Source organism: Haliaeetus albicilla, chromosome 17 (assembly GCF_947461875.1).
Source record: "Haliaeetus albicilla chromosome 17, bHalAlb1.1, whole genome shotgun sequence".
Taxonomy (NCBI): domain Eukaryota; kingdom Metazoa; phylum Chordata; class Aves; order Accipitriformes; family Accipitridae; genus Haliaeetus; species Haliaeetus albicilla.
Window position 1 is genome coordinate 26,401,851 of NC_091499.1, and position 27,289 is coordinate 26,429,139.

Below are 27,289 nucleotides of genomic sequence, written 5' to 3' on the forward strand. Positions count from 1 at the left end.
GGAGGGAGGTTTTGGTCAAGGCAACTGGAGCAGAAAGCCTAATAACTTAAAGATCAATGTTCCCGTAACTATTTTACATTCAAAAATCAGTGCTGCTGCGAGCTACAAGAAAAAAGGCAATTGGTGGCAAAAAAAAAAAAAAATCTTTAAAGAATAAGGCCTACAGTGAATTTACCAGATCAAAAAGTGAAGTATTGCTGGATAAGCCCTTATTATCCAGTGTCAAGCCCAATAGCGTGTAAATGAATGTAACGGAGATGATGAACTGCTCAAACTTTGGCTAATGCTCTTAGGAGTGGTAGAGTTGATGAGAATTTGAAGTACAAAAGGTTTCTTAGAGCAATATCACTGCGGTTTTTGAAAGATGTTATTAAGGGAAGCTAACACACTCTTTGCAATCTTTTCCTTCGTTAAATATGACTTGTGGTTAGAGCTGACTGTGTCATTCTAAAGAGCAGCTAAGCTATAATGGCAGCTTGTATATAAATGACAACAGTTCATTCAAAGTGCACCTTGATGCTGAGGCTGATGGTCAGGGTGGTACATGAAAGGTAAAACTATAAAGCACACATAGCAATATTTGAGAAGGCACTTGTTCCCTTTCTCAATCTCTGCCTTCTGTTGGAGTGCTAGACATGGAGTTGGACAAGAAACGAGAGCTCAGGGGACGCCGGCGAGAGCGCTCGTGAGCTGCCTCGCTTGTCTAATGAGGAGGAATTAAACATGCGCATGAGAAAAGGGCATTTTTTGAGGTTTCATTAATAAAATCAGGGAAGGGGTGGGGTGGGGGGGGGGAGTCAATGGGAGAGGAGTCTCACGGAGCACGGAGCCAGGCAGCTCCAGCAGACTGGCAGCGGTGGGACCTGCAGGGGGGAAGAGCAGGAGACTTGCGGAGCAAACCCTTGTCAGAGTGTGCACTGGGCTGGCAACCTGGTATCAGAAGCTCCACCTATTGCAGGAAATAGCAGAAAAACTTTTCAAACCCTCCGTGAGTGAAAGGCTTCAGGTTGATAGCCTTTTCAGGCAGTCACTGCTGGAAAACCAGGAGGGACAGATTTCCACAGGGACAGGTGTTGCGTGAGAAGACACCAAACCACGGCAAAGGGAAAATTGGAATATGTTTTGTCAAATACTAATAAGAGAGATGATCTGAGAAATTCACCTGTCAGGAGGTTTCGTTACATGCATTTCCCCAATCAGGATTTCTCAGACCCATATAACAAGCAATTTTTACTTTTCAGACTGTCAGCCTGGGAATCGGAGCTCCCTCCTGCTCATTTTCCTCACGTCCAGATTGGCCTCAAGAAAAGCACGGTTGCAAAACAGGAATAGTTAGATATGAAAGCTTGCATTCACCTAGTAAGGTGAAATTAGAGTGTGGTTCAACTGAAGGTAGTGGTATTAATATGCTGCAGTGTTTAAAATGTAGTTCTTCAATTCTCGCTGTATAGTTACCGCTCCAGTCACCTTTCAGATCACAGGCGCTATCCTTCGCCTCCTTTCACTCCCATCTAAATAAAGTTTGTGTGTGAAGCCCCAGGTTTCCATGCTACAGCATGAAACAGCGATTAAGGGAAAGGGAAAACCCACTATCTTTTACTGAAGTAGAAATGTAAAGAATAAAAATACTGCAGGCGTGCTGGGTTAGTGTGTGGGTACTCCCATGGTTATGCAGGAGTTTTCTCTCCACTTGATGCCCCCAGCTCCAGTCCCAGCTGCAACTCCTTAGTCTTGCAGTTTCTTTTTCAGCTTACATTTTCTCTTCTACAGACGAGGGAGAGGCAGGCTTGTGATGGAAGGGATATTGTCCAGTCCTGTACCGTGCTCTTTAAGCACTTACTGGTATTTTGCAGTGGGGTGAAAGTAAACACATGTATCTCTAAAGTAGCCCTTAAAATGACATACCAAAATCCTAATTTTTGTGTTGAGTTTATTGCTTGGGCTAAGGGTATCTCTCTCTGACTTTCAAGAGCAGCAGCATTGCTGAGGAAGATAGGGGTGACAGATGAGCCAGAGCCTTTGCGGCGCTCCGGGTGCTAAAGATATTATGAGTAGCTGAGTCATTTGACCCCTGCTGGCTGGAAAATTCATTTTTTTAATTGATTTTTGGGAAGGGCCCTGAATTGTTATCAAGTGTCAGAGGAGAGATGATCAGCTGCGTGGCAGCGAGGGGAGGAAAGAGGGACGCAGGAGGGAGCGGCGGCTGGAAGAGGGTTCGGAGTGTGGTCTGTCGCTGCACTCCTCTGCTGCGTCTGCGCTGCACCGAGACGTGTTCCAGGAATGAGTGTCGTTTTAGGAGGATGGAAGAGGACAAAATGTGAAGACGCCCTCAGCGTTACGTGTGTGAAGGGCTCCTTCACCAGAAATACGCTTGTGCTAACCCGTACGTGCGTGCACACAGAGGTACATACGCACTCGCTCCTCCCTGTCTCCCAACGGCAGCTACTCAGACGAGCGCCGGCCAAGAGAAGAGACGGCTGTTACAGCTAGTCTTGGGAGGGAGAGACAAAAACATCAACTAAATGATTCAAATCTGGTAGCTGAGAGTTAGAATTACAGAAGTACTGAAACTGAAGCAGGTTGTGCTCGTTTTCTTTGGGTGAGTAACTGTGCCCGTATTGCTCTTGTTGGTGCGTGTCCGTGTACGGCATGCGGAGGATCGAACGAGTAATTGCATCGTGCGGGGCGTAATCCGTCGTTACTGTTAATGCCAGCTAGTGCTCAGCATAATTCCTGCTATCTTCTGTTGAAGGACAAAGCGCTCGAATCTGAAATTATTTCGGCGGGGACTAGGAGGAAAATAAATATTTGCATGAAACCATGTGCGGCCATGTACTCGTTGCATTTAGTCCCTTGAATGAGAAGCTCATAGTCCGTTGGATGAGAAGCTCAGTGGCTGCTTTCCCCTTTCGGAAGCAAGGGGAGATCCTGCTTTTCTTGTAGAAGCTGGATGCAGCCGGTCCTGCTCTCTTCTGTTGGAGGCAGGTAAATCTGCGGGGTGTGTGAGCGTGAGCATAAAGCCACGTGCCAGCTCCTGACCCAGACGGTAAAATGTCCGGCTCGAGGCTGGTGCCGCTCGCGGGACAGGGTCGAACGGCGGCGTGGTGGAAGGTGCTCGCCTGAATGGCTTCAGGCTGAGCACAAGGGCGGGCATGTGGATATAGGATACGTTCATATTTGAGTCTAGCAAAATAGGTTGGAAAAGCAAAGGTAAAGGTGCAGCGGGCACGTAGGGGAAAAAGCACAAAGGGGGAGAGTAGTATGCGAGGTGCACAGGAAAAAGAGGGAGAGAGCATGCATAATTATTGGGGGGCATATTTTGCATTTGAATGCTGGAGTTTTCCAGAACGCAAATCAAGCCAACACTTGGAAACATCTGCGTGTGTGTTTCCAGCTCACAAAATACTCTGACTGCAAGAGCTGTTAAATGCCTGTTGGTATCAAACCCACTTTGAAAAGAGGGCCCTTTCCAATATTTACTCTTAATTCTTTACCTAACACTATACTTGCAATAGGTAAAGATATACATGATATCACAGAGTAAGATGATAAAAAATAATGTTGTGAATGATAACCTTCCTGTCCAGGTGAAGCCATCTGCCTTAGCCCTTTCTTCTGACAGAAGACTGCACACTGTAAGGCAGAAGGTTTGAAGCAAGAGCCGAGAATGGAAAGCCACATCTCAGAATATACTTTGTATGTGGTGACTAATAATTAGCTGCAATATTATTTTATTTCATTTTAGTTTATTTTCATACCTCTTAAGGGAAGCTTATCTTCTTTTCTACATCAAAGTGTCTCTATTTATTCTGTGATTTATTAAAAAAAATCATGTGATAAAAATACTAAGTATTTCAACTATTATATTGCTATATTATCTATCACAAGTAGCAGACGAATCCATCAGTTCACATTGCTTCTCCTGACCTATGAAATAATTAAAAAGTATGTAAATAATAAAAACATGAAAAATTAATTCACTAAAAATCAAAATGAAATCTCAAACTTGCTAAAACAAATATATGAGAATTCTAATGCAAACATTTTTATATTTTCTCCTCACTGGAGATACTATTCAATTTTCATAAAAAATGTTCATTTTGTCTAAGCAAATTTTATTGCTTTTTTACTGGTAAAATTGATGCAGAAGTCTGAATCCCAGAAAGACTTTTTCAGCCTTCCCTATTTGCAAATTATGTAAACTGATAAGCAATTATAAATGCAATCATTCCTTTTGAAGCAGGAATTTTTTAGAGGAGATGTGTAAGACAGATCACAGCAGACCTGAATAGTTATTATGGATCATACGTATGTAAGAAACTCAGAATTTGGCAGTAGATGAGCCTATGTATTTCAATATCTTGACTAAACTAGCATACAAGAAAATATCTGCATGTGGTATTGTTTGTGTGGCGTGTAAGTTCCAGGGCATAAATCTGAGTGGGTATGGTTATGACATACATGTTTATGTATAGCTTGCTCATCTGTTAGGGTATGCTTTCCTAGGCTAACATACTGGAGGAGTTTGTTTGTTTGCTTGTTTGTGTAAAGCTATTTTTCCAGGATGATAATGGGTGTGTTGGATACCAATGTAAAGGTGAGATATGTAATCATATAATACCGTGGTCCTAATGTAGATGAACTATACTGACCTGTTGTATCCAGAGGAACATCATCTCCCAAAGGAGGATTTGTGTATTTTTATGCCCAAATATTATACATTCCTCTTCAGCAACATTAAATAGAGCAGGGCGTAAGGAGAGACTGAAAAATGGAAGGAGAGGTTGTCAAGAGAGCTCTGTAGTCTTTTACTGTCACAACACAAGACAGCACTGATCGTTTCCATTTTTCAAACTAAAAATGGCTTGTTACTTACTCCTATATAGAAAACAAAGCTAAATCTATATGCCTAAAACCAAAATAAATTGTTACTAATGCCATAAACAGGCCTAAATCATCCCATTGAAGTTGTCTTCTAGCTGACTTAGGAGTAGCAGAGATCTTTTATGCAAATGCTGAATATTGCCAGGCTGAAATTACTGACAATATGCGTGTGTTATTGCATACGCATGGAAGATGGTAAAGAGCATAATGATAAATTGATCCACTCCATAAGATCATGGAAAGGCTGTCTGTGGTTTTCCATGAAAATCTTGAGAGTGAGAGGAATGGAGAGCAGGAAAACAAAATAAAAAGAAGGGCTTTTTGAACTCCTACTGGTGCACTTGTGGCTACTTGTCAGCTACAATACTTGCTTGGGGATTGATAGAGATCTCATGATCAGCCTATAAATCACGGGGGCTCACAGATCTTTATAGGTTGTTTCTACTTCTTGCATAAGCCCAATGTCACTGCTAGCAAAGTGGATAAGCACCCATTCCTATGCAGGCACTGCATGTATGGTTTTAACAGGTGAATGCGTATTTCCAAGCAGCATAGTTATGTCCAAGTGCTACTTTCTTTCTCTTCCTTTGCCATCTGTCTGGCATGCAGAATTTTATGCCATCAAATATTAATTGCCTTTTGGCACTTTCTCACTAGAAGAGTTCAGCCTGGTGCTTGCAGCTAGAAACCCACAACTGTGAATATCCCAAGGATCTAATTCACCTGGGCTGCCCTGCATAAATTTCACCTGAAACCTGTGCTCACCTTACATAGCTCGTCTTACTGTCGGCGGTAAAGTTGGCTGAAAGGGCTCAGCCTTCACAGCAGGAATGCATTTCACAATTTACAGATCTGTTCTAGAGGATGTAAGCTGGAGACCCCCAGTGCTGTCTCCACACCGTGGGGAGCCCTGCCTCTCTGCTGTCGTGCGCTTCACGGAACCGTTACCCCACCAGACAAAGCAGGTGTAACTCATCCTCACCCAGGCTGCGCTCCCTGGACAAATGGCTGCAGAAAATTAAGGTCATCATTCTAAAATATTATGACTGTGTATTTAAGTATCAAAGAATGGGAACAGTTATGGGATATTCAGTGGTGCCTTCATTCTCGGTTGATGGGGTTACAGAACCCTTGGTTTTCCCTTCTATATTTCAGGGATCAGCAGCAGCTACTACCTCCTTTTCCCGTCAAGTTCACGTGCAAGTTCATCACCTGTGAACTGTCTTCCGTTTAAAAAATCCATCCAGGTTTTCTTTACAAGAAGAAGGTTTTCTTGATGCTAGATGCCACCCAGTGTTTTATGGGAATTATCATATTAACTGCATTATTATTCTACTTCTGAAAGCTTATTATTCTACTTCTCTCACAGTCTGGGGCTGTTTTACTGTTGCTGGCAAACAAGATTTCATACTTAGCCATCATGGCCTTTATGACGAAGTTTGAGTCTTCCCCACTGAAACTGAGGTAACATCTTTTCTCTGAGAGGGTCGGACAGCCTGCTCAGGCTTTCTGACTGCCTGGTCTTGTGTGTTATACCTTCATTGTGCCTGTGCTGATGAGTTTTCTGAAGAAATGGGATTAGTATGGTGATGAGCCCTACTTTTGGGATGGTTTCCTCTTCTTGAAGCATTGTGCTGATGCACTGCTCAGCATTGGATGCATCAGTACAACAGTCTCATGTACAAAATATCAAAAATACTCTCTCTCTGGGCTTTGCAACCCTCAGTGTTCTGTGGCTTTTATCAGCAGCTTGTGCTCGGAAGGTGCATTGACTCCCTCTCTTTCACGTGCTGAACAGTTGTTGCATGACTGAACTGCCCCTGGGCTTCCACTGTGGAATGGGGGAAAGGGAGAAAAACGATGACTCTCTTACAACTGGATCGATGAAATTGTTGAAGAATATCAGTAGCGTCTGAGTGAGATATGCATGCTTGTAAGCATAGGAAGATGTGCTCCTGAACAAAATGGTAGATGGTAAGACAGTAAAGGTTTTGTTGGTGTAACTAACCAGCTGGATGTGTAAGGGGGCATCCTGTAGTTGTGATACATGGTCATAATTCATGCATTAATGGTTGGATACCTCATCAACTGATGGAGTTTCTGCTTGGATATTAATTGCACGTGATGCAAGTTCCTCTTACTCTAACCCTGCAGTTTCGCAGTACAGAACTTCATGTTGCAGTTATCAGCCAGAATATCTTCCTAACACATTAGTACCTCCTCTCCTAAAAAAGGACTTGGGCATATTTCTAATTAGCTGTTATTTCTCAACGTTGCAGAAAAGCTACTGTGTCAATTACTGTTAAAGCACAGGCAACACGGTAGGATAAACGCCAGTGAGGTATTCAGCAATTTGCTTATAAATCAGGATTCATGTAAAGGAAATGCTATGTAATAAGGTTGCTCATTGCGAGTACCACTGCTTTTTATTGCTGGAGATTTTTTGAGTTTTGTGGCAATCAGCTGCGATCAAGAGAGGAGCAGTTACTCCTCACAGCTACTGTGTCAGGTTTGCGTACCGCTCAGCAGTGTTTTCAGCTATGTGTTCTCTTGAATTCTTGGTGGGGAGGAGTGGAAGATGTTTAACTTTCGGGGCACCCTGCTGAGCACTGTGTGATGCAGTACCACATGTTACAGGAGAGTTTACAGAAAATGACCGAGACTTGCGGTGGTGACAAACACCAAGTGCTGATTATTTCAGGAGGGATCTTAATACACCATTGTGATTTACTCGCATTTATCCTGAAGCCAAAATGGGGGGATTGGCTGCTTCTTCCAGCACCTGCCAACCCACTGATCTCTTCTTGCCCTCCCAGGACTCCCAGCTCTCCTGGGACTGGACCCCAGTGGGCACCAAACCATGGTTCTGGGCAGCACCTGCTTACGTGCTGGCTCCAGATTCAGCTGGCTCCAGATTCTGCCCCTAGCACCAGTTCTTCCTAAAACCACCCTTGGCTTTTCCAAGATGCACAGTTCAGTTTCATATTGGATGAATTACTGGAGTTTCTCTTATTACGGTAGTATAGCAAGTGTAATACTAGTCTTTCATTGATTAAACAGCAGCACAGTGGCATTAGCTCTCCTGCTACATGATACCTGAGGATCTAAACTATGACTTTTTATTGTATATATTTGATGAGATCCTGGATTTCTCTATCATACTTTTATTGATGATCACCTTCTACCACGGAAAGATAATACATGTTATCTTCCATTAATTACTGTTTCAATACCTTAAGCATGCATACAATCTCCAGTCATCAGTAGCAGTAGATGCATAATTCACATTATAATAGCACTGACTGAATATCTCTCAGTTTGTGCATCGCACTGCAGGTAATTTTTGCCAGACTTTTGGAGGACTGCAGACCTCCAGCTTGCTAGCATAGCATCTAACTGCTTATCAGTCCCAGTCTCAAATTCCTCATTATTTCAGTTGCACAGCTACAATAATTAGATTCTGTATTTTTCAGACTTCATAGTCTAGCTTAAGACTACACTAGGCAGGGACACAAAATTTCCTTTGTCTGTAGGTCTTTGTTATCACTTTGTATGCCAGTCATTATTTTGCTCAAAAAACAAGACCGGGTGAGGTTCAGTCCTTGCTACAAAGCTGCTTTGACCAATTTACTGAAGCTAAGCTGGTACACACTGAGCATTAATTAATGTTTAATGTTCTACCTAGAGCAAAACAATGTCTGAACTGTATTGCACCAGCTTGAGCAGCTCTCCACCTTTCTGGGTATGACTGTACTTAGGTGCTAATCCTGACAACTGCGCTTGTGAAAGCTGGCAAAAATACACAAAAATGTACTACTCTGACTATACGTGTGCTAGAGGTGCTTCATAAACCTATAAGTTGTCTTGTTACAGAGTTTGAATCATGGAAAATTTGTATTTTTCTTGTCAGAAATGCTAGACACCTGGCTCCATTGCGAAGTTTTTCTAGCCCAGTTCTGGCAGCTCAGGAGGAAGGGAGTGCATTGCATGCCCGGTGACTACCCAGGATGGAGGGCTTCTCTCCATCACTCCTGTTGTCTCCCAGATTGCTTGATACTTTATGTAGATATAATACGGATATATAATGCTGGCCTATTTGTCTGATGCTAATATTGCTAAATTTCCAAAGGTCACATCGAGACCCCATTGCCTTAGGTACACAACAGGTTGGCAACAAAACATCACCTGATCCAAACAACTCGTCATCCAAAAAAAATCCGGCCTGATTTCTAATCTTAATGGTCATTCTGGGTAACTCATTCAGGATTAGTAATAATGAATAGCCAGTTTCTTCAGCAGAATTGCCTATAAATAGGTAGCTATGTGATGCCTTATGCCAATTAATTAGCATGGTTCAGTGATGTTTTATGCTTTTAGTAACATACATCAGTAGTCATGCTGTAAAGGATATAAACGGGGTTTTTTAAGTACTTTTGAGCATTATAGGTGCAACATTGAGATTTCTGGTGTGTATGATTCCTGAAAGTATCATGAAATAGGCAAATTATTGAATGCACCAGCTCTGCATGTTATTTGAAGCCATTGTGTTTCACATATTTCTATGTGCTCATGCCTGCATTTTCTCTATTCTTAACTGGGTTTACTCATGCCTTTTGGAATTACTGCCATGCATAAAACAAGGTGCTCGTGCTGTGGCCAACAATGAAGGAGCCACAATGGGTTGGTGCGTCTTGCATGCTTCCCTTGAGCCTCTGCTGTGGGTCACCATGGAGACTAGAAGTGTCCTGGACCGGCCCCACAATTGCTTTAACCAAGTGGCAGCTCCTACACTTTCTGCTTCGTGTGTAATTAGTGGCATTTCTTGAATCATCTGTGGTTGTTCTGATGTTAGGCTTTTACTATAGCCCATGACGGCGACACATTCCCAAAGCTTCTATATTCCTCCAGGGATAATATTTAGTATTTAATTTGGAAGTTTAGCAAACCTTATTCCAGTTCACCAACAGCGGTGTGAGGAAAGTCCCAGAAGGGGAATAACTCTGCTAGCTTTTCCCACGGCTGCTACCACAAATAGATACTCCAAGAGGACCGAGTGCATGTTTGCAGCCTTTTAACACAGAAGAATACTGAAGTACCTCTAGAGATCATGGAGCATCTGTAAAGCCATATTTATCTTGAGCCAGCCAGCCCTAATGTATTCTGAACTCTTCAGCTCTCCCCTTGGCCCTGGGCAATGACGTGAAATAATGCTGGGTATTGGGATTTTATACATTTTTAGTTAACGCTACTGACTCCAGGTAAAGTTTTAATTCTGCCAGCAGTGCTTCTTTAGCAGCAGCTTCCCATCTTATTCTACTTGAAAATGTCCTTTTAAATGTTAGTTTAGTTCTTGCTAGACTAACAAGAATTGCCACAGTACACAGTATAGGAGTGCGTATGCACCCTTAGTGTTCATACCACAAGAGACAAGACTCCCATTTTCAGTTATTAACCAGTAGCCTTTTTCATCTGAATAGTACTATCCTCTTAGTAGTCATCAGCAGACAGATTTCTTCCTTCGTAGATATCTTTAGGTTTCATAGCCTGTAGAAAGCAGGTTCTCCGTCATGCTTACCACATATTCTATACGGTCCTGGCTTGTATTTCATGCCAGCAGCTGCTACTAGGTAGTGGTTCGGTGAGCCCCAGAACCGGCATCGCCTGATCTCTTAGGGATTTATGTCTCTTGTTGAATGAACTGGTGCCCAAGAAGATGCAGAGTCCAGACTCTGGTGTCTAATGAGTAGTGAGTTCACCTCCAAGCCTATACTTAGTGGCAGCAATGTTAGGTTTTCTCTCTCCTGCTCAGTTACCTATTCACGATAAACCTATAGGAACTAGTGTCTTTGCACTCTGTCTGTGTCAGATTAGATTTAAATTGGATCAGTGTGTTCAGAAGTTATTGATGGGGAACAGAGAAAGATACACACTCCTTGACTTCCTTATCCTCTTCTTTTTGTCTTCTAAAGACAAGGCTAGAAATTCAGCTTCAGCTGGATCTGTTTGATCTATGGGTGGTTAATAGTAATGACAATTTGCATTGTGTCTTTTTTTTTTTTTTTTTTACTATCTCGGGCAAATGTCATGCTTTGGGGAATATACTTTATAGGAATCACGAATAATAAGTAGATAATTCATTATTCATATCTGTCTGCTGGGGGAAAAAATGTGGTAGGTGGCTGGACCAACTTTTTGTAATGAGCTGATGAAAGGGGAAAAAAAAAAAAAAGCTCATGCACCCTAACTGATTCCTCTGCCTTAAACAATGAACATTATTTCTTTTAAGATTATTTGACTTTAAGTAAGTCTTGTGAATATGATTAACATGCCCAAGATTATCCAGGAGGATAAATTATTCATGCAAATTACACATTTATAAATGATACACAGACATATATACAGATTTCTTTAATTTCACTAACACTCTGGTAAATTTGAAAATGAGATTTTTTTTTTTTCTTCTGAAAACCTTTCTTTGCAGTGCTGTAAGTAGCTTCATACTAGATAAAATAGGATAAAGAATGAAAAAAGAGCCTGACTGCAGAGCTTACAGAGTAAAGGAACAGGATTGGTTTAGAATAGAATAGAATATTTTGGTTGGAAGGGACCTACAATGATCATCTAGTCCAACTGCCTGTTTTGAAGTAGATGTGTGTGAGAGTGAGCCAGGTTTAACCCTAAAAGCTGGGATACTACAGTATTAGCTCAGAGGTAACTTAAATCTGAGAGTACTGTAGATCAGAAATCAATTTTGAAAATTTCATGCATGAAGACCTAAGGATATAATCAAATCTCGGGTTTGAGGGAAGGCTCCGGCTTCTCGATGTGCTCATGTCCCTCTGCATTACAGAGGTGCAAGTACTTCTCCCAGGACACCATCTGCCATTTCAAGAAAGGTGCTTACCCAAGTTTAGGCTGGGAGATAAAACAACTTAAATGAAAAATTTGTGTGCTAGGCATCACAGTGTTTTTTATCTTGACATTTTAAAGGGCTGGGAGTTTAGAGGTCTGATTTTTTGAAGCAGTGCACTGTTCAGAGGTTTCTTCAGGTCTTACATGGTTCTTGACGTGCTCTGTTTCTCGCAGTAACCTATGGCAATAACATACAGGATTGTATCTGCCACCTAGGGAAAAACTATACGTATATAATCTAGTGGGCAGGCAGGTAGAGAGAAACTGAGGCTTCTGCAAAATCGCCAGCTACTTTATTGTTGCAGTTTTAGTTGTAATTTACTCTTAAAAGTAAATTGTATGAGCAGTAATCTCATGAAATAAGAAGACATCTGAAGATTATCAGATCTAGCCACAGAGCTTAGGCTGGATCAAAATCAAGGCACCGGCAATTAATCCTTTCATATTTTATGAAAATGCATGTTCAAATTCCTAGATCTGACTTCAGCTGTTACGATTTACATGCAGGGTCAAACCAGACTGATCTGCAAAATCTCTAAAAGGAAATAACAAGTCTAATTACTTCAGATGAGCTTGTAATTTAGTAACTGGAAAGCTATGTTATGTCATGTTAATAGGCTAAGCATATTATAGAAAAGAGGAGGCTCAAAATGACAAAAGCAGCAGACAGAAGGATACAAACCTTACCTTCAGTTTGTGTTACTCCTGTGATAATCTGGAGATCAAAGGTTATATAAAGTACCTTTTTCCAAAGTGCCAGCCAAATAAATGTTAGTATGATAGGTAGATGGTCAAACACTACGGAGTTGAAACAGACAACGAAAACAAATAGAACCCTTTCAAAACTGAAAAATCCTGTTGACTGTGACTGGTACATAAGATTTCCTTCCTAAGAAGGCAAAGACACGTTGCCGTGACATAGCTCACCCCCAGCGAGGTGTGCGCGCCAGCTCGTGTCCTGGGACCGCGTTCCACCTCAGCAGCATGACCCCTTGCAGGTTTGCTTCCACGCGCGCGGCAGGACGACCTGCAGCCTCGCTGTACGCTGCATATCCGCAGCAAGGGTGGTGCTGGGTCTGTTCAATGACTGCCCTCACCCCGGGGCAGGTAGGACGCGTGCACGATTCAGCCTGTGTCAGAGAAGGGGATAGTTGTCCCTTGCCTGGATCCGCTCTCGGTTCTCCCCTCCCACAGGACTAACATTAATTTGGTCACAGACTGCTCGGGACACGGTCTGAAAATTGACCAGAAAACCCCAAATCTTTGTTTCCAGGCAGTTCTGTGCCCTGGTTCACCAGAAGCATCAGTGCCGGCACAAGGGCAAGCATCAGGAACGCGTGGCCAGCATCTGGAGAGCACGGCGGCCGCCCGCAGCAGGGCACGGGGCTCTTCCACCAGCAGCACGTCTGTGGGTTACACAGTTTTCCCACTGCAGCAGAGGAAGCAGAAGGGAGCTCTGGATAAGATCAGGTTGGATAAGATCAGATGTTCTGAGGAGGCAAAAGGAGCTGAGATTATCTAGCCTCCCAAAAGGCTTACTGAAAAGGTAGCATAGGACAAAAGCAGTGCAGCTTATAAGCAGTCATCTGTAAGGTGAACAGAGTATATTCAGGTGTTTTGTGAAGCCAGGGTGGAGGAGCGTTCCTGTAAGACAACATTATTGTGTAAATAATTAAGCAGTGGTGGTGTTTTGCCTTTAGGCAACAGTATTACCATAAAGTAGTCATCAGTAATACAAACAGATATGAGGAGATAACCCATTTGGGGTCAGAGGATTTAAAGCCACACAGGAGAGGGACAGTTCTCGTGAGCTTTGTGGAGAGCTGAAAACCTTCTACGACAGGCTTTAAGTCCCCTGAACCAGCAACTTCACCAAGCAGGAGACAAGCAAAGTTTTAATCGTTCAGGCATGGGAGCCTCTTGGCGTAGTAATAGAGAGATCTGTGTTACCCCTACACAGTGTTACCCCATTTGACTGCCTCCTTCCCCTGGTCCTGCGGCAGGGCTGGATGACTTCAAAGGCTGTAGAGAAGCAACGTTTGGTACTGGTGAAGTTCTGTATCTGCAAGACTTGCTGTAACGGGTGAAAATGAAACAATTATCCTGTAATTGTGCTTTGTAACTGAGATTCTTTTTTTTTTTCAAAGAAAGTGATAACAAGTAAATTCTGGCATAATCTTCATCCTCTGTGAGACTTTTGCTTCTGTACCATGCAGCACTTGTCTCTGGCACTCCGGTCCAGCGTTCCCGGCAGCCCTCCCTCTCCACGCTGCCTTCCCCCCTGCAAGTCTCCTGCACGTGTTTAGATCCCTTCTGCTGAGCTCTATAAAGCAGAAGGAGAGCGCAGCTCCTTTGATGATCTTGATCTAAATAACAAGTTGTCATCTGAATTAAAAGAGAGAGACTGCAGTGGATGAAAGAGAAGCAATATGCTTATTTTCTGGTCTAGCAGTGCTGTTATTCTACCTGTGTCCCAAGCCCATACACAAATAATTGGGAATTTGCTGTCTTAATGGCTGTTGGGTTTTTTTTATTGTACCTCTGTGGCTGCGTGGGTGAATGTGAAAAGGGTTTTGCACATGTATATATGTATTTTTGGTAGACACTGCACAGCTAAAGCCTCTTTTAATTTTCTCACTAATTTATTTTTAATTTTGTAACCCCCAGGGGTAAAACCTTATTATATGATGTAAAATCATCTCTTCTACCAAGCAGCTTATTTGTTGATTTTTAATTTGAGCCAGCAGAGGCAAAGCTGTAGCATTTTTCCAAACACTGAGAGTTCCTCTAGATATATCTGTCAAGCGTGCGTCCCACTGCAAAATTAGTAAAAAACATAAAACCTAAACCTATCCTTCTGGAAAGGGCAAAGAAAGGGGGCTTGTATTTCTCTGTGTTAACAGTATGTTAGACTTCTGAATCTCAAAACATTCTTAACATGCAATTTGATTTTAAATCTACATTGCATTTGGATTAGACTGAATATGAAAGCTTACATTTTCAAAAGCTCAAACGCTGACAGAAATTAGGGGTTTGTTTTCTGAAAGGGCATCTCCATCAAAAGATGGCAGTGTCTGAAGATGGCATTACTGTGTGCACTCACATATGCATGTTCACCGACATCAATATGTGCTTTGGCTCACTGGAGATGTTGCCTTTTAGCTAACCTGAACACTTCATGGTTTAATATTTGTTTATATGACTGGCTGGAAGCCTTAGTCACGGTCCTATTGAGATAATAACAAACACACACGACCTGACATAATCTCTCTTCCCTTTACATTCAGTGGGAGAGATGTTTATTTTCAAAACACTGATTATCTCATCCTAAACAATTCACCTGGAATACGTTAGGTGAAAAAAGCCTTAAAAATGCCTTACCAGCTAGTTCAGGTGTAGGCATCTACATTCGGTCCTTCTGGCCTACAAAGCTTACAACTCAAAAGACCTGCATAATTAGTTTGTTTTGAGTTGTCATCAAGGAAAATAAAAAAAACCAGATTGTCTCTTTTTGTTTTGTTCCTAATTAAGTGTGATATTTTTCCCCCCACTTTGTTTTTATGCAAAGGTGATGTTTATTTCTGTTCAGGATGTAGACTTTTGAATGAAGCTCTTGATTCCCTCTGCTTCTCATTTTAGTCTCCCCCAGTTAAGGTAAGGCTTCCCACTTACCTCCCCAACTCCCATTTCCCTTCTCCTTGTCTGAATTCCCTGAGGATGCCATCTGTGATTGCTGGCCAGAGGTCCTGTCCTGCTGGCAGCCCACGCCTTCTCCAGGCTGCCTTCCACTGTTGCTTTCTACTGGGGCACTCTTGCAAAAATGTGACATTTGAATATGGTGGCTTTATTTCAGGCCCATGTCAAAACCAGGATTCCACCTGCCTCTTCCTTGATTGTCCGTAGCATTGGACCGACACTCACTGCAGATGATCATCTTCTTTCTCCTGCCCTTCTCCCCAGAAAGTCTCCCACTTTAGAAGGGTTTCATTCCTTGCTGAGTTGTGATGACAATGCCAAAGAAATAACAGTCCCCAGATTAACAATGTTAAACATGCATTGCTTTTTGCTCAGATATACCCTCAAATGGGGTCTGTCAGTTCTGCTAATGCTTGTAGATCTGCACAACTGATATGTTAATGACAAACGATAACAATAATGTGGGCAGAGGGACCCTGGTCAGAAGCCAGACCTTTCTTACACACTAAGTAACAGGAGATGCAGCAAGTGAGGGGAAGCGAAGACTAAGTACGTTCCACAGAGAAAGTTGCAGCTCCCGCACAAGATTTTTTTCTGGGAACAAATTCTCTATTTTATACATCTCTCTGCTTTCCACTGGGCAAGACAAAGACACTTGCTGTGAAGCTAAACCAGTGTTCATCAGAGCTGTACAGTGCCTGCATAAATTCATTTCAGCGTTGCTTTTTGCTTTGCCCAACCTTCTCAGCTGAAACTGGTCTTTTGCACTTTGGAGTTTCTCAGAGCTGTATATCAAAGATAAAATACCACTTGCCAAATATTTTTCTTATTTCTGTCATTAACAAAGAAAGGATTGAGAAAGCAAAAGAGAGAAGCGTGTATGTCAGTTAAAATTGTAGAAGATTTAATCTCCATCTCTGGAAACTCTGACTTTACCCATTAGTCAGAAGTCATGGCCATACATTCGTTTTTAAAGCTATCTTATTTGGCCACATCTGAGCAGTACAGTGACCTGTGCTTGGAAATTGAAGCTGAAGAAAGCAAGCACTGGCAAACCAAAGACACCAAAAGATCCTTGAGGTGTGTCCTTGCTCAGGCAACCTAATGCCAGTGCAGTTCTTGAGCCTGCTGCTTCCTCCTGCTTTGTAGGTACCACCAAGGTCCTCCTGTAACAAAACCAGATCCAGGTGGGATTTTTGCTATTGGAGCAGAGACTGCAGTTTGATGTCTTTGATTTTAAACTTTCTCTTTACAGTTGAAACGAAAAATCACTCTGAAATGTTAACCATGCCATTCCATTGCATTGATGTTTTCCAGTTGGTGTTTTAAAGGTATTGTCTGGGCAGCATAAAAATTAGAGATGTATTTTCAGTACCTGGAAAGGACCTATCTGCATGTTTTACACTGATTTTAGTAGGAATTAGGACATCTAATCTCAAATGCTTTTTTGAAAATACCTTCCTAAATGTATTAAAAAATAAGATCTAAAATATTCCTCTTTCTGCATGCTCAAATCATCATAACAAATACATAAATGTAGTCATAATTCATGCCTGAAAGGTGGGATTTTCTTTTTCATGAGTTCTCCTGTGAGTCGATGGTAACAGGAAAGTGTGGCATGGTTTAATGTACTGACTCCTTATTTAGGGTCTTAAGTAATTAGCCTACTCACCACCTTGTTTCTGCTATTTCTCTGCTGCTTACCGAAAGAAGGAGAAAGAGAAAAAGAGAAGGGAGGGAAGGAAGGAAAGCTTTTTAGCATTTACAGTTTTGCACTCAGTGTCATTATCACCATGATAAATAATTAGGTTGTTGCCTAATAATATCCCACTGGAAGTGTGTATATGTAAGCATCTGTTAATGAACAAACGTCAGATGATTCAGATATTTCAGATATTTTGTTCAGGTAAATACTCATTCAAGTCTCTCAGTGGGGCCAAGATATAACATCTAAGATTTCTGAATCAACTTCTGAAGTAATTGTCAATTTTTCTGTAATTGTATCTTATAAAATCTGAGATACTCCTGTGCTATAGAGAGCCTGCCATTTCTGATGGCACAGCAGCCCATGTATCACTGGGTCTGTTTGAACCAGAGAGCGAACACACCCGTGATGAAGGAAAAAGGTGAGGGAGAATTGGGAAGCCTGGGCAAGTTTGGGTAGCAATTGACAATAATGTTCCTTTTCTTCTGTATTTTCCACCACTCGTTTTGATGATCACAGGCAGTTAGAAAGGCTGCAGCAACACGAACAAATCTCAGAACAGTGGGTTTGTTTTTTTAACTTGCAAGACAGTTCGAATTCCATTTATGGTACCTTGGCAGTACAGGTCAACCCTACTTGGATCCCAGTTTAGGCTACAAACTCTTGAAGACGTGCAGTCATACTGCGTTCAGTCACAGTCGGTATGTCCGGCCCCTTTCACAGTAGCATCCCATCATGTCTGGAGCTTACTATAATGCAAATAAGTAACAGGTTTGCCCACCCTCACTAATGAGCTGGTTTCTTTGGAGCAGGGAACAATAATAATCCCTAGCCTAGCGTGAGGAATGCTTTGACCTTTTGAAGGTTGTGGGTTTGATCTGCAGGCCGTATTGTACTGTCAGTCTTCACGTGGTGGAGATTAAGTACTGGGTGATTGGCAGGGCTTCTGTAGAAGGCAGCAAACCTGCCTCCTTCAGATATTGATCCTGGGAGCAGTGCAACCTGTCACGTAAAATCTGTTTGTCTCAGTGCAGCCTTTCTGTAAACAAGTCTGATATTTTGAACCTCTAGGATTGTAATAACCGTCCTTGGAACAGGATCTGATTTCTGCCCAAAGGTGATGCTGTTACTCTCCTGCTCTAATATTCCACCATATTTGCAAATACTGGAAATCTCCTACTATGGCAAAACCCTCTTGCATCATGTGTGATACAACATTTATCAGTATGCAAGGAAAGTATACATGTATGTAATAAACTGCTCTGTTCTTTAGCATTTTATATGTGTATATATAAAAGTAAAACCAAGAACATTTACAGTCTGCCCAAGCTGCACTTGTTTTTCCTGTCGTTGTTTACATCTTAAGCAAAGTGACAATCTGACCTTCACATATTACTTCACCAAGCTGGCTGTTTTAATATCTGCGAGACAAGTAGGGTGTGTTAGTTTTCACCTCCTTGCAGTACCTTTTTATATATGGTGCTTTTCAACTGCATATTGTAAATACGAGGGATCTTCTAGATAATTTCTCTTGACGGGCAGGTATTTTGTGCATGTAAACCTAACTCTGTTACATAATTCTTCTTGTTTATTACCACAGGAGAAGAAAACTTGCTGGCAATTTTGAAAAGGAGATGGTGGAAGTACATGATCCTGGGGATAATAGATATAGAAGCCAATTACCTGGTAGTCAAAGCTTATCAATACACCACTCTTACTAGTGTACAGGTAAGGACTCAAAGGATCTTCCCTTTTGTGGTAAGATAATAGGTCTAATGGGGTCAATGGTGCAGTGTCCATTGGCATCAGTGCACTAATAGCTCGTCGCTGCCTCTGTCTTCTGTGTACTCTTTAATGCTGTCTCATAAGACATGTTTTTTCATATTGGACTATTTTTATTACTCAGTATTTTCCAAACTGTACAAAACCATACTGGCTTTCATTTCATTTTCCTGTGCTAAACCATTCATAATCACATGGCATTATCTACTTAATTTGGTCCTTTAAGGAAATATTTTCAGATGGGCTGAAATGGTTTTCTCACTTTACATTGTACTTGGAAAAAATACAGGCACTTCTTTTAGGATTCCAAAATTAGATCTGAGTACAGAAGTGTGGTGGGTTGACCCTGGCTGGAGGCCAGGTGCCCACCAAAGCCACTCTATCACTCCCCTCCTCAGCTGGACAGGGGAGAGAAAATGTAACAAAGGGCTCATGGGTCAAGATAAGGACAGGGAGAGATCACTCACCAATTACTGTCATGGGCAAAACAGACTCGACTTGGGGAAAAATTGGTCTAATTTATTACCAATGAAATCAGAGTAGGATAATGAGAACTAAAAACTAAATCTTAAAACACCTTCCCAGCACCCTTCCCTTCTTCCCAGGCACAGCTTCTCTCCTGAATTCTCTCCCTCCTCCCCCCAGCAGCGCAAGGGGATGGGGAATGGGGATGGGGTTCAGTTCATCACACGTTGTCTCTGCCGCTCCTTCCTCCTCAGGGGGAGGACCCCTCACTCTTCCCCTGCTCTGGCAAGTGGTCCCTCCCATGGGAGACAGTCCTTCATGAACTTCTCCAACATGAGTCCTTCCCACGGGCTGCAGTTCTTCATGAACTGCTCCAGCGTGGGTCCTTCCTGTGGGCTGCAGTCCTTCAGGAACAGACTGCTCCAGCGTGGGTCCCCCACGGGGCCACAGGTCCTGCCAGGAGCCTGCTCCAGTGTGGGCTTCCCACGGGGTCACAGCCTCCTTCGGGCATCCCCCTGCTCCAGCGTGGGGTCCTCCCCGGGCTGCAGGTGGAGATCTGCTCCACTGTGGACCTCCCTGGGCTGCAGGGGGACAGCCTGCCTCACCATGGTCTTCCCCATGGGCCGCAGGGGAATCTCTGCTCCGGCGCCTGGAGCATCTCCTCCCCCTCCTTCTGCACTGACCTGGGGGTCTGCAGGGCTGTTTCTCTTACATGTTCTCACTCCTCTCCTGGCTGCAATTGCGCAGGTTTTTTTTCTTTCTTAAATCTGTTCCCCAGAGGTGCTACCACCGTCACTGCTGGGTTCAGCCTTGGCCAGCAGCGGGTCCGTCTTGGAGCCGGCTGGCGTTGGCTCTGTCCGACATGGGGGAAGCTTCCAGCAGCTACTCAGAGAAGCCACCCCTGTACGCCCCCTCGCTACCAAAACCTTGCCACACAAACCCGGTACAGGATTTTTAGGATTCCATAACTAGATCTGAGTGCAAAAGTTGTCATTAAGTAAAATGAATGTAGTTATAACGAAGTCTTACTTTAACGCAAGCAGTTAGATGTGTTATGTTATGTAACAGCTTAACTGCAGCTATCAGAAAGTGTACTCTCCCTTAAAAAATTATACATGCAGTGAACAAAAGCTAGGGTAGCAATTTCTCCAAAGATCCAACCTGTATAATTTAAATACAAAACACAAAAGAATCAATCTTCTTCCCATTTAAGTGGAGAAGTGAATATTAGAAACCTTTTTAAGAGACTGGAAATTGCCTGTCTTGGGAAATCATTGCATACTTCATTGCTACTTGTTCGAAAACAAACCTACTCCCTTTTTACACTGTCTCTAAATAACTGGGCAACACTAGGTAGCGTTCAGTGTATTTTACACCTTTCTTGCCTGAAGTTTACATTAGAGCCAGTAAAATAGAGGAGCACCAGTTAATGTTCTGCAGAATCGAAGCTAATTAGGAATATATCTCTTCCATAGTTGAAAAGTGATGTTGGAAAATACTGAGCTTGTTTAGCTGAGTAAGAAGCAAAACCAGAAGAAAACTGAATTCAAGGAATCTGAATGTGAGGTTGATGCTAAATATTCACAAATGACTCTGCCATCAGAATCTTGGTTTGAGAATTCTTTGAAACGTGCCCAGACAATGTAATATTGCTTTTAACACTTTTCCAAATCAGATTACTCAGTATAGAGCAAAGCATAAATCCACATAAACCTCACACTGTCTGATTTTATAGCTACTAAAAGCCTCAAAGAGAAAAGCAAAAGCTAAATTGCTTCTTTTGCATGTGCACTCATAGCAAGTAGGAATAGCGGACTGAGCAAGATGATCCAGGTCATTAAATCCTGTCTCCCACAGCCACCAACAAGCACGTATCAGAGGTTCATCTGGCAGGACCCACAAAACACCGATTCCAGAAGATGCAAACCCTCCCGCTCTTCTGCAATGAGCACGGCCTTTAGTGTGAGAGATGAAAAACTACAGTGTGAGGAGGGAGCAGGCAAGAGAGTTCAAGGGCATTGCCTGTGTGTCGGCAGGGAATTAGCTGAAATGAGCCACGGTCTCTTTTTAGACTGAGAGAGAGAGGAAGGGTGGAACAGGAGAAGTGTCATAGGGCAGAGACAGTGTCATGTCCATTTTAGACCTCTTCCACAAAAAGATTACAACGGAGTTCAGGTCTCTTTCTCACATAGCTTGAAAGAAGGAAGAGAGAGAAGCTCAGATGCCGTCAAGCTTTTTTCCAGGAGTAAAAGGAAAGAAGTGTCTCCTTTTCCCATAGTTGTCCTGGATTGCTCGGATACACATGGTGTGACTGGGAATACCTGTTGCATTTTAAATTCACTTCGTGCCTTAATTTGAATGAGCTTCTAAGTGTAGACAAGGCCAAAGATACAGAGAATGGGATGAGTATGAGGTAATGCATTAAGATGTTGAATCAAATGACACATTTTTTGAAATGTAGCCAAACAACACGCTATTTCATTTAAAGATGAAACAGAAGAAGCCTGAAACAGCATTGGTCAAAGTGCATAATGGGATGAAATGAAGACTGAAGAAATGGAAAGTAAAAGATGAAAAAAACCCAAGCTTTTCCTAGAATCTGATTTCTGAAGAAGCAAGCAGGACCACTCTCTCAAGAGCATCTTCTGAAAGGCCTGATCCAGCAAGAGCGCTACCTCTGAGGCCATAAATGTTCACTGACACGTAGCAAGAAGTATTCGGATCCTTTTAGAACTGAGACCTGAGACCATTGCTATCTACCACAAATCAGCACGGCTTTGACTGAAGGCTGTGGGAGCTATGCTGATATATACATTGATTGAGAATCAAGCCACTCAAGTCAATTCCAGGGGATTTTATTCTCAACAGGTTTTACACCAAGGCTTTTTTGTGGGGGAGAATATAAGAGGTTTTGAAATTGTCGCTTCAGTAAATGAGAAATCTTGCAGTATTTTTATAGTGGTGGTACATGGACCATTTTAGTAGGAAATCAGTTTTACAACTTACACTTTTTTTCCACATGATATCTTTGCTCTGTCATGCAAAACTAACATGCGAGTGTACTGGACTTGTGGTGCTTTTAGGCAAAAAACATTAAGCTGCTCCCAACAAAAAGCCAAAGTTTAGCTGTAAAAATATACCTTTATTGCAATTGATTTGCAGTTCTGCTTTCACCAAAAAATTCCAAGCACTCAACAGCTTTGTTTGCTGAGTAGCTTTAAACTCTTAGGACTCTCAAAGTTTCTAGTTTAAACTCCATCTTTTTTTGTAATTGACATTATCTCATCATGGTTCCTGGAAAAGACCGAAAATCGTGCCTACTTTTCCCACTGTTTCACACCCGAGTCTTTCCTATACTTGCCTTTAAAACTCCCATTTGGTTTTGGTCTGGGAAAACAGAATTTTCTAATAAACCTTCCTATACGTCTTTCACCAGATGCCTTCAGAACCACAGTGAACGAGGCCACAAAGGCAAAAATCAGAAATGAATATGGTACCTAACCTTTACTTTTGGGTGTGCTTCTGATTATTTCAAATCCTCATGTACTCTATAGTTACTGTCTGAGAACGTGGCACTCAGCTCCATCATAACATAAAAACAAAGTACTGTGAAGCCTAGAAACGCATAATTTTCCCTGTTAAAAAAAAAAAAAAAAAAACCAAAACCAACCAAAACAAACACCCAAAACCTAAAAGTAGAAGACCTCCCTTATAAACTAGGTGACATAAAAAAATTTGATTGAAAACCAATACACGGTTCGTGTTTCAGACATCAAGGTGTAGGTCAATTGCTAAGGATAAAATGCAAAGTACCCTTTAGGTACCTGCAGTGCAATCCTGGGACAACTAGATTTAATAGAACAATCCAAGAAACCCACACCTAATTGTGTACATACCTAAAATGTCATAGACATCTAACATCCCCTGGTCTGTGGGTACTAACCTGCTGCTCAGAGCACAATCTTGGGACATGAGAACATGTGTTTGAACCTCTCAGGTTGCTCCTTCTTTGGTAGCTTTAAGTTCTGGTTCTTTGCATGCCCAGAGTGCTTCTGTATTGATGGAGACAGATGCCTGAATACCTGCCTCCATTTTAAGATTCAAAAGCTAAGTATGCCTACATCAAAGTACCCTGAGGAACTCAATTTGTTTGATGTGATCTGAGCATGCCTCAAGTGCTTACAGAAAGCCTGGAGTGTTTTCCAAATTGCAGGGGTAAAGCTACCTTTTACATAAAGTCATAGCTGTTAAAACAGTAGCCCACAGAAAGGGCTTGAGTTAACTCCATCTTAGCTGGGGAAATGGAAACTCAAGCTTCCCACGGCCATGAAAATGCTCAGGCTAGGAGTAAGTGAACACTGTTCTCTAGAGGGTACCTTTAAAAACTGAGTATACACCAGGTAAAAGGCACAGTAGTTTGTTGATGGATCAATTTGATATCCAAAACCACATATTTCAAGAAGTGCCAGAGATCAGTCACTCTTAATGCTCTCAAATGCATGTGTCCTGATTCCCAGATGGCCAAAAACTTGCAAAATGATCTTTAGTTTCTCTTTGATGCATTAGTCTAACTTGCACTAGATTTTGCAGCCTTCTTGCACGTCAGCTGTAGCAAATGCAGAAAGTGTATTAAATGTTCCCATGTACACTAGCACCTGATCCCATGGACTTTTTTTTTTAAAACTATACCCTTAACTTTCAGGACTGCCTGTGGTAATGCTTTCCATATTTATCCTAATGTTTTTTAAAACAACCCTGGCGTAGGCCTGTGGTAAGTTTAATAACTATTCAAGAAGGGTGTTTTAACTACTGTTAGAGACACCTTTTACACAGCAGACAAAATTAGTTCCCCCAGAGGGAATTAAAAGATTCTGAAGTTCTTGCAGTTATTTACATCTAGATATTTAATTTGTTTGAAACTATGTTTTGACTTCAACTTCCCTGTACTGCATTTACAGTGTACTGCACACGTACATCCTACCAAGCCCATAATGTCTTCCACTAAGCCTGTTATGATACTAATATTTGTAACCTTTGCTGCCAGGTAAGTGCTTTCTCATCATATCAAGCTGCGTTAAGAGGCAGGCTGCCCTCTCCCTTCTTCCACGTCATCCCCACATTAATTGGCTCTCCTTTCTGCAATATGGTGTTCTGTTCACCTGCACATTACACTGTTGCCTGGCACTCTCTAGAGGTCGTTATCCTTTTTCTGTGTTATGACATCACATAGAAATCTGGACTATTTCTGCAATGCCTTGCAAAGTGGTACTGTAGAATATACATACGATGTCACAAGAAATAAGGCACTGTCAAAGAGAGAGCTATGTTTCCAATTAGCGATTTCTCTGGTAATTTATTCCTTGGGCAATCAAGCCTTTGATTGGCATGATGAAAACAAAGGTAGTAAAAGCTGGGATTTATAGACACCAGGAGACAGACAATAAAACTACGATGCTGATGTTCTCAGCTACTCTTAGATCACTGTGAGGCTCAGCAGTACATCATACTCCCAATTACCTCTGGCAGTTTTCATACCTGAACAACTGCCACCAGAAAAGGAAAGGAGTCAGCAGTAAGTGCTTATTATAGGAATGCTGGATGGCAATAGACTTTGCTTTGTTCTTGGTCCCTATGGACTCAGTGTATGTTGAGGCAGAAGGTTTGGGATAATTTTGAAGCAAATCTAGGACATGAGGAGCAGGGGATGTGCAATATTGAAGTTGTTGATCCACCTTGTCCAGTGCCCACTAACACGAAATATCTCAAAACCAGAGATAAATACCACTCCTTCCCTTCCTCCCCCCATCCTGTGCATGTAAGATTGACCATACTTTCCTGTTTTGCTTCAGGGCAGTGAGGGAATACTGCAACGTTAATAAGGTTTGCAGATCAGCATTGTGCAGAAGTGTTGCATACCATACATTTATATTGTGAGAGTCTGTGGGGTGTATCTTGCATCTGATTTATCATTGCACTTCAAGTTGTTGTTCTCTTTTAACTGTTACCTGTGGCTCACAAACCAGCCCCTACAGCATCCTTAGTCTCTGTACATGCTTTTGGAGTCAACTGAGCTCTCAGCATCCAGAGCTCCTGCCTCTAATGGCAAAATTCACCTTGTGCCAAACTTTTTACTAACATAAATATGCAAAATCTCATTGAAGTCAGTGGACCTGTGCCCATTAGAATAGCAGAGATTTTGGCGTTCTGTGCCCATTTTGCATATTCTTGCAGGTGAAATGAAAAAGCAGAAGTTTTTCTGCAGGAGACATCCATGATTTTTCCTAGGCCAAAATCTAATCCCCTGCATAGCTTACAGCTGGTGACATGGAGAAGCTTCTAATAAGTAACCTTGAGAAAATGGTCTTCAAAGCCCATATCCAGTCATCTTACTTAAAGAGAAGCAAAACAGAAAATAGTTTTTTTCTGCAGAAACACGTGACTGCTGGCAGAGCTGTCTGCTGTCTTACAATGATCTTTTTCTGACAGTGGTATGTAAAATCAGAGGAGGAAAGCAGTTGCAGGAAAGGCCAGTTCAGTGGTCAGTTTGTTGGTAACTCTTCCTGGTATTTGAGCAGATCTTGCATAAGCACTGCTGGAGTGCATTTAATGAGAGGGGAGGATGAAGAGCTGTGTCCTAAGTTTGTTTTTTTTTTAAAAAGAGTCAAGATGTAGTTACTCATGTTGGTAGTAAAGAGTGTCCATGTGTAGAGAGTTAAAAGCAGAGGAACTGTGGGTTGGATGTGACCACCACCTTCCATTTAACATAACTTCAAGAAGTCGCTGAATTCCTTCTATGTACACAGAAAGCTGGAGCTGTGATAATCCTCATCTCAGGTGTTGGTGTGTGCAAGTCAGATGTAGGTGAAGGTCTTTCACTAGTGAAAGTTTTGAGGGAGTTTCTGCATCTGCAGGGAAAAAGAGAAAATCCCAAGAACAGATTAAAGGAACCGATAGGAACAGTTATAAAAGCATCGGTCATGTGGCCCCAAGAAAAAAATTAGAGCTCTTGTGTGCAAAATACTGATTTAAAGAGGCTTCAGACTGGCAGCAGTCAGTCTTCTGGCTTTTATTTCTTCTGTGTCATGGAAATTAAACATTTTTACATTTTTTAAACAAATGACAACACTAACTGATTCTTTCACCCGTCTCCCTACCTGAAGTACCCTACATTTTGGCTGGGTGAAAAAATTAATAGTTTTTAAATTAATTCCGTGATTATATAAAAACCAAGCAAGAAAGTGATTAAGTTATGATGAGATAGCAAATAGAAACACGAAAGGTAACAAAAATGCTCCTTTTTTATTTTAATTGCTTGAAATAACCCTGTCAGAAATGCTACTAGCATCCACACCTTCCCTGCAGAAGGTTTCAGTCACAAGATACCATAATTGCCACGCAGTTCCCTTGGCAGCCGGCAGCCAGCTCTGGGAGGGTTCACAACTCGGCTGCTTTCGTACAGCTGAATCAAGCGTGTATGGTATTGTGAAAACTGGAATAGAAAGAGCCCTCGAATGGGCAGCAAACCCTTTCTTCCTTTGAAAAAAACAAAGCAAGTGTCAGAAGGTGTGCCTCTTACTGGATATAGCACTTGCTGTTGTATTAAACTTAGCAGGTCGCATGCTGAAATTCAGTAGCCATCACAGGTACTTGACCATACAAGGTTGGACGGATACGATGCTGATTTTACTGATCCCTCTGCTCTGGAGAGTAAGGCTGAGTAGAGAGTGCAGCTGATTCTCTGCATAATTTGCTGGAGGGCAGTGCTAATGAGAAACCCCTAATGTGAAAAAAAGGGCTTATAACTGGGGGAAAAAAAAAAATCCAATGAATGTTTAAAAAGGGAGA

General features: G+C 42.0%; 1 protein-coding gene across 1 annotated transcript in view; it reads left to right on the forward strand.

Annotated features, from left to right (window-relative positions):
• Positions 1-27,289, forward strand: part of SLC35F1 (solute carrier family 35 member F1) — a 255,373-nt gene that overhangs the window by 182,659 nt on the left and 45,425 nt on the right. Inside the window, exon 3 of the mRNA XM_069805117.1 lies at positions 18,798-18,925. Coding sequence (XP_069661218.1) covers positions 18,798-18,925 — 128 coding nt within the window. The remainder of the gene's footprint in view (positions 1-18,797; positions 18,926-27,289) is intronic.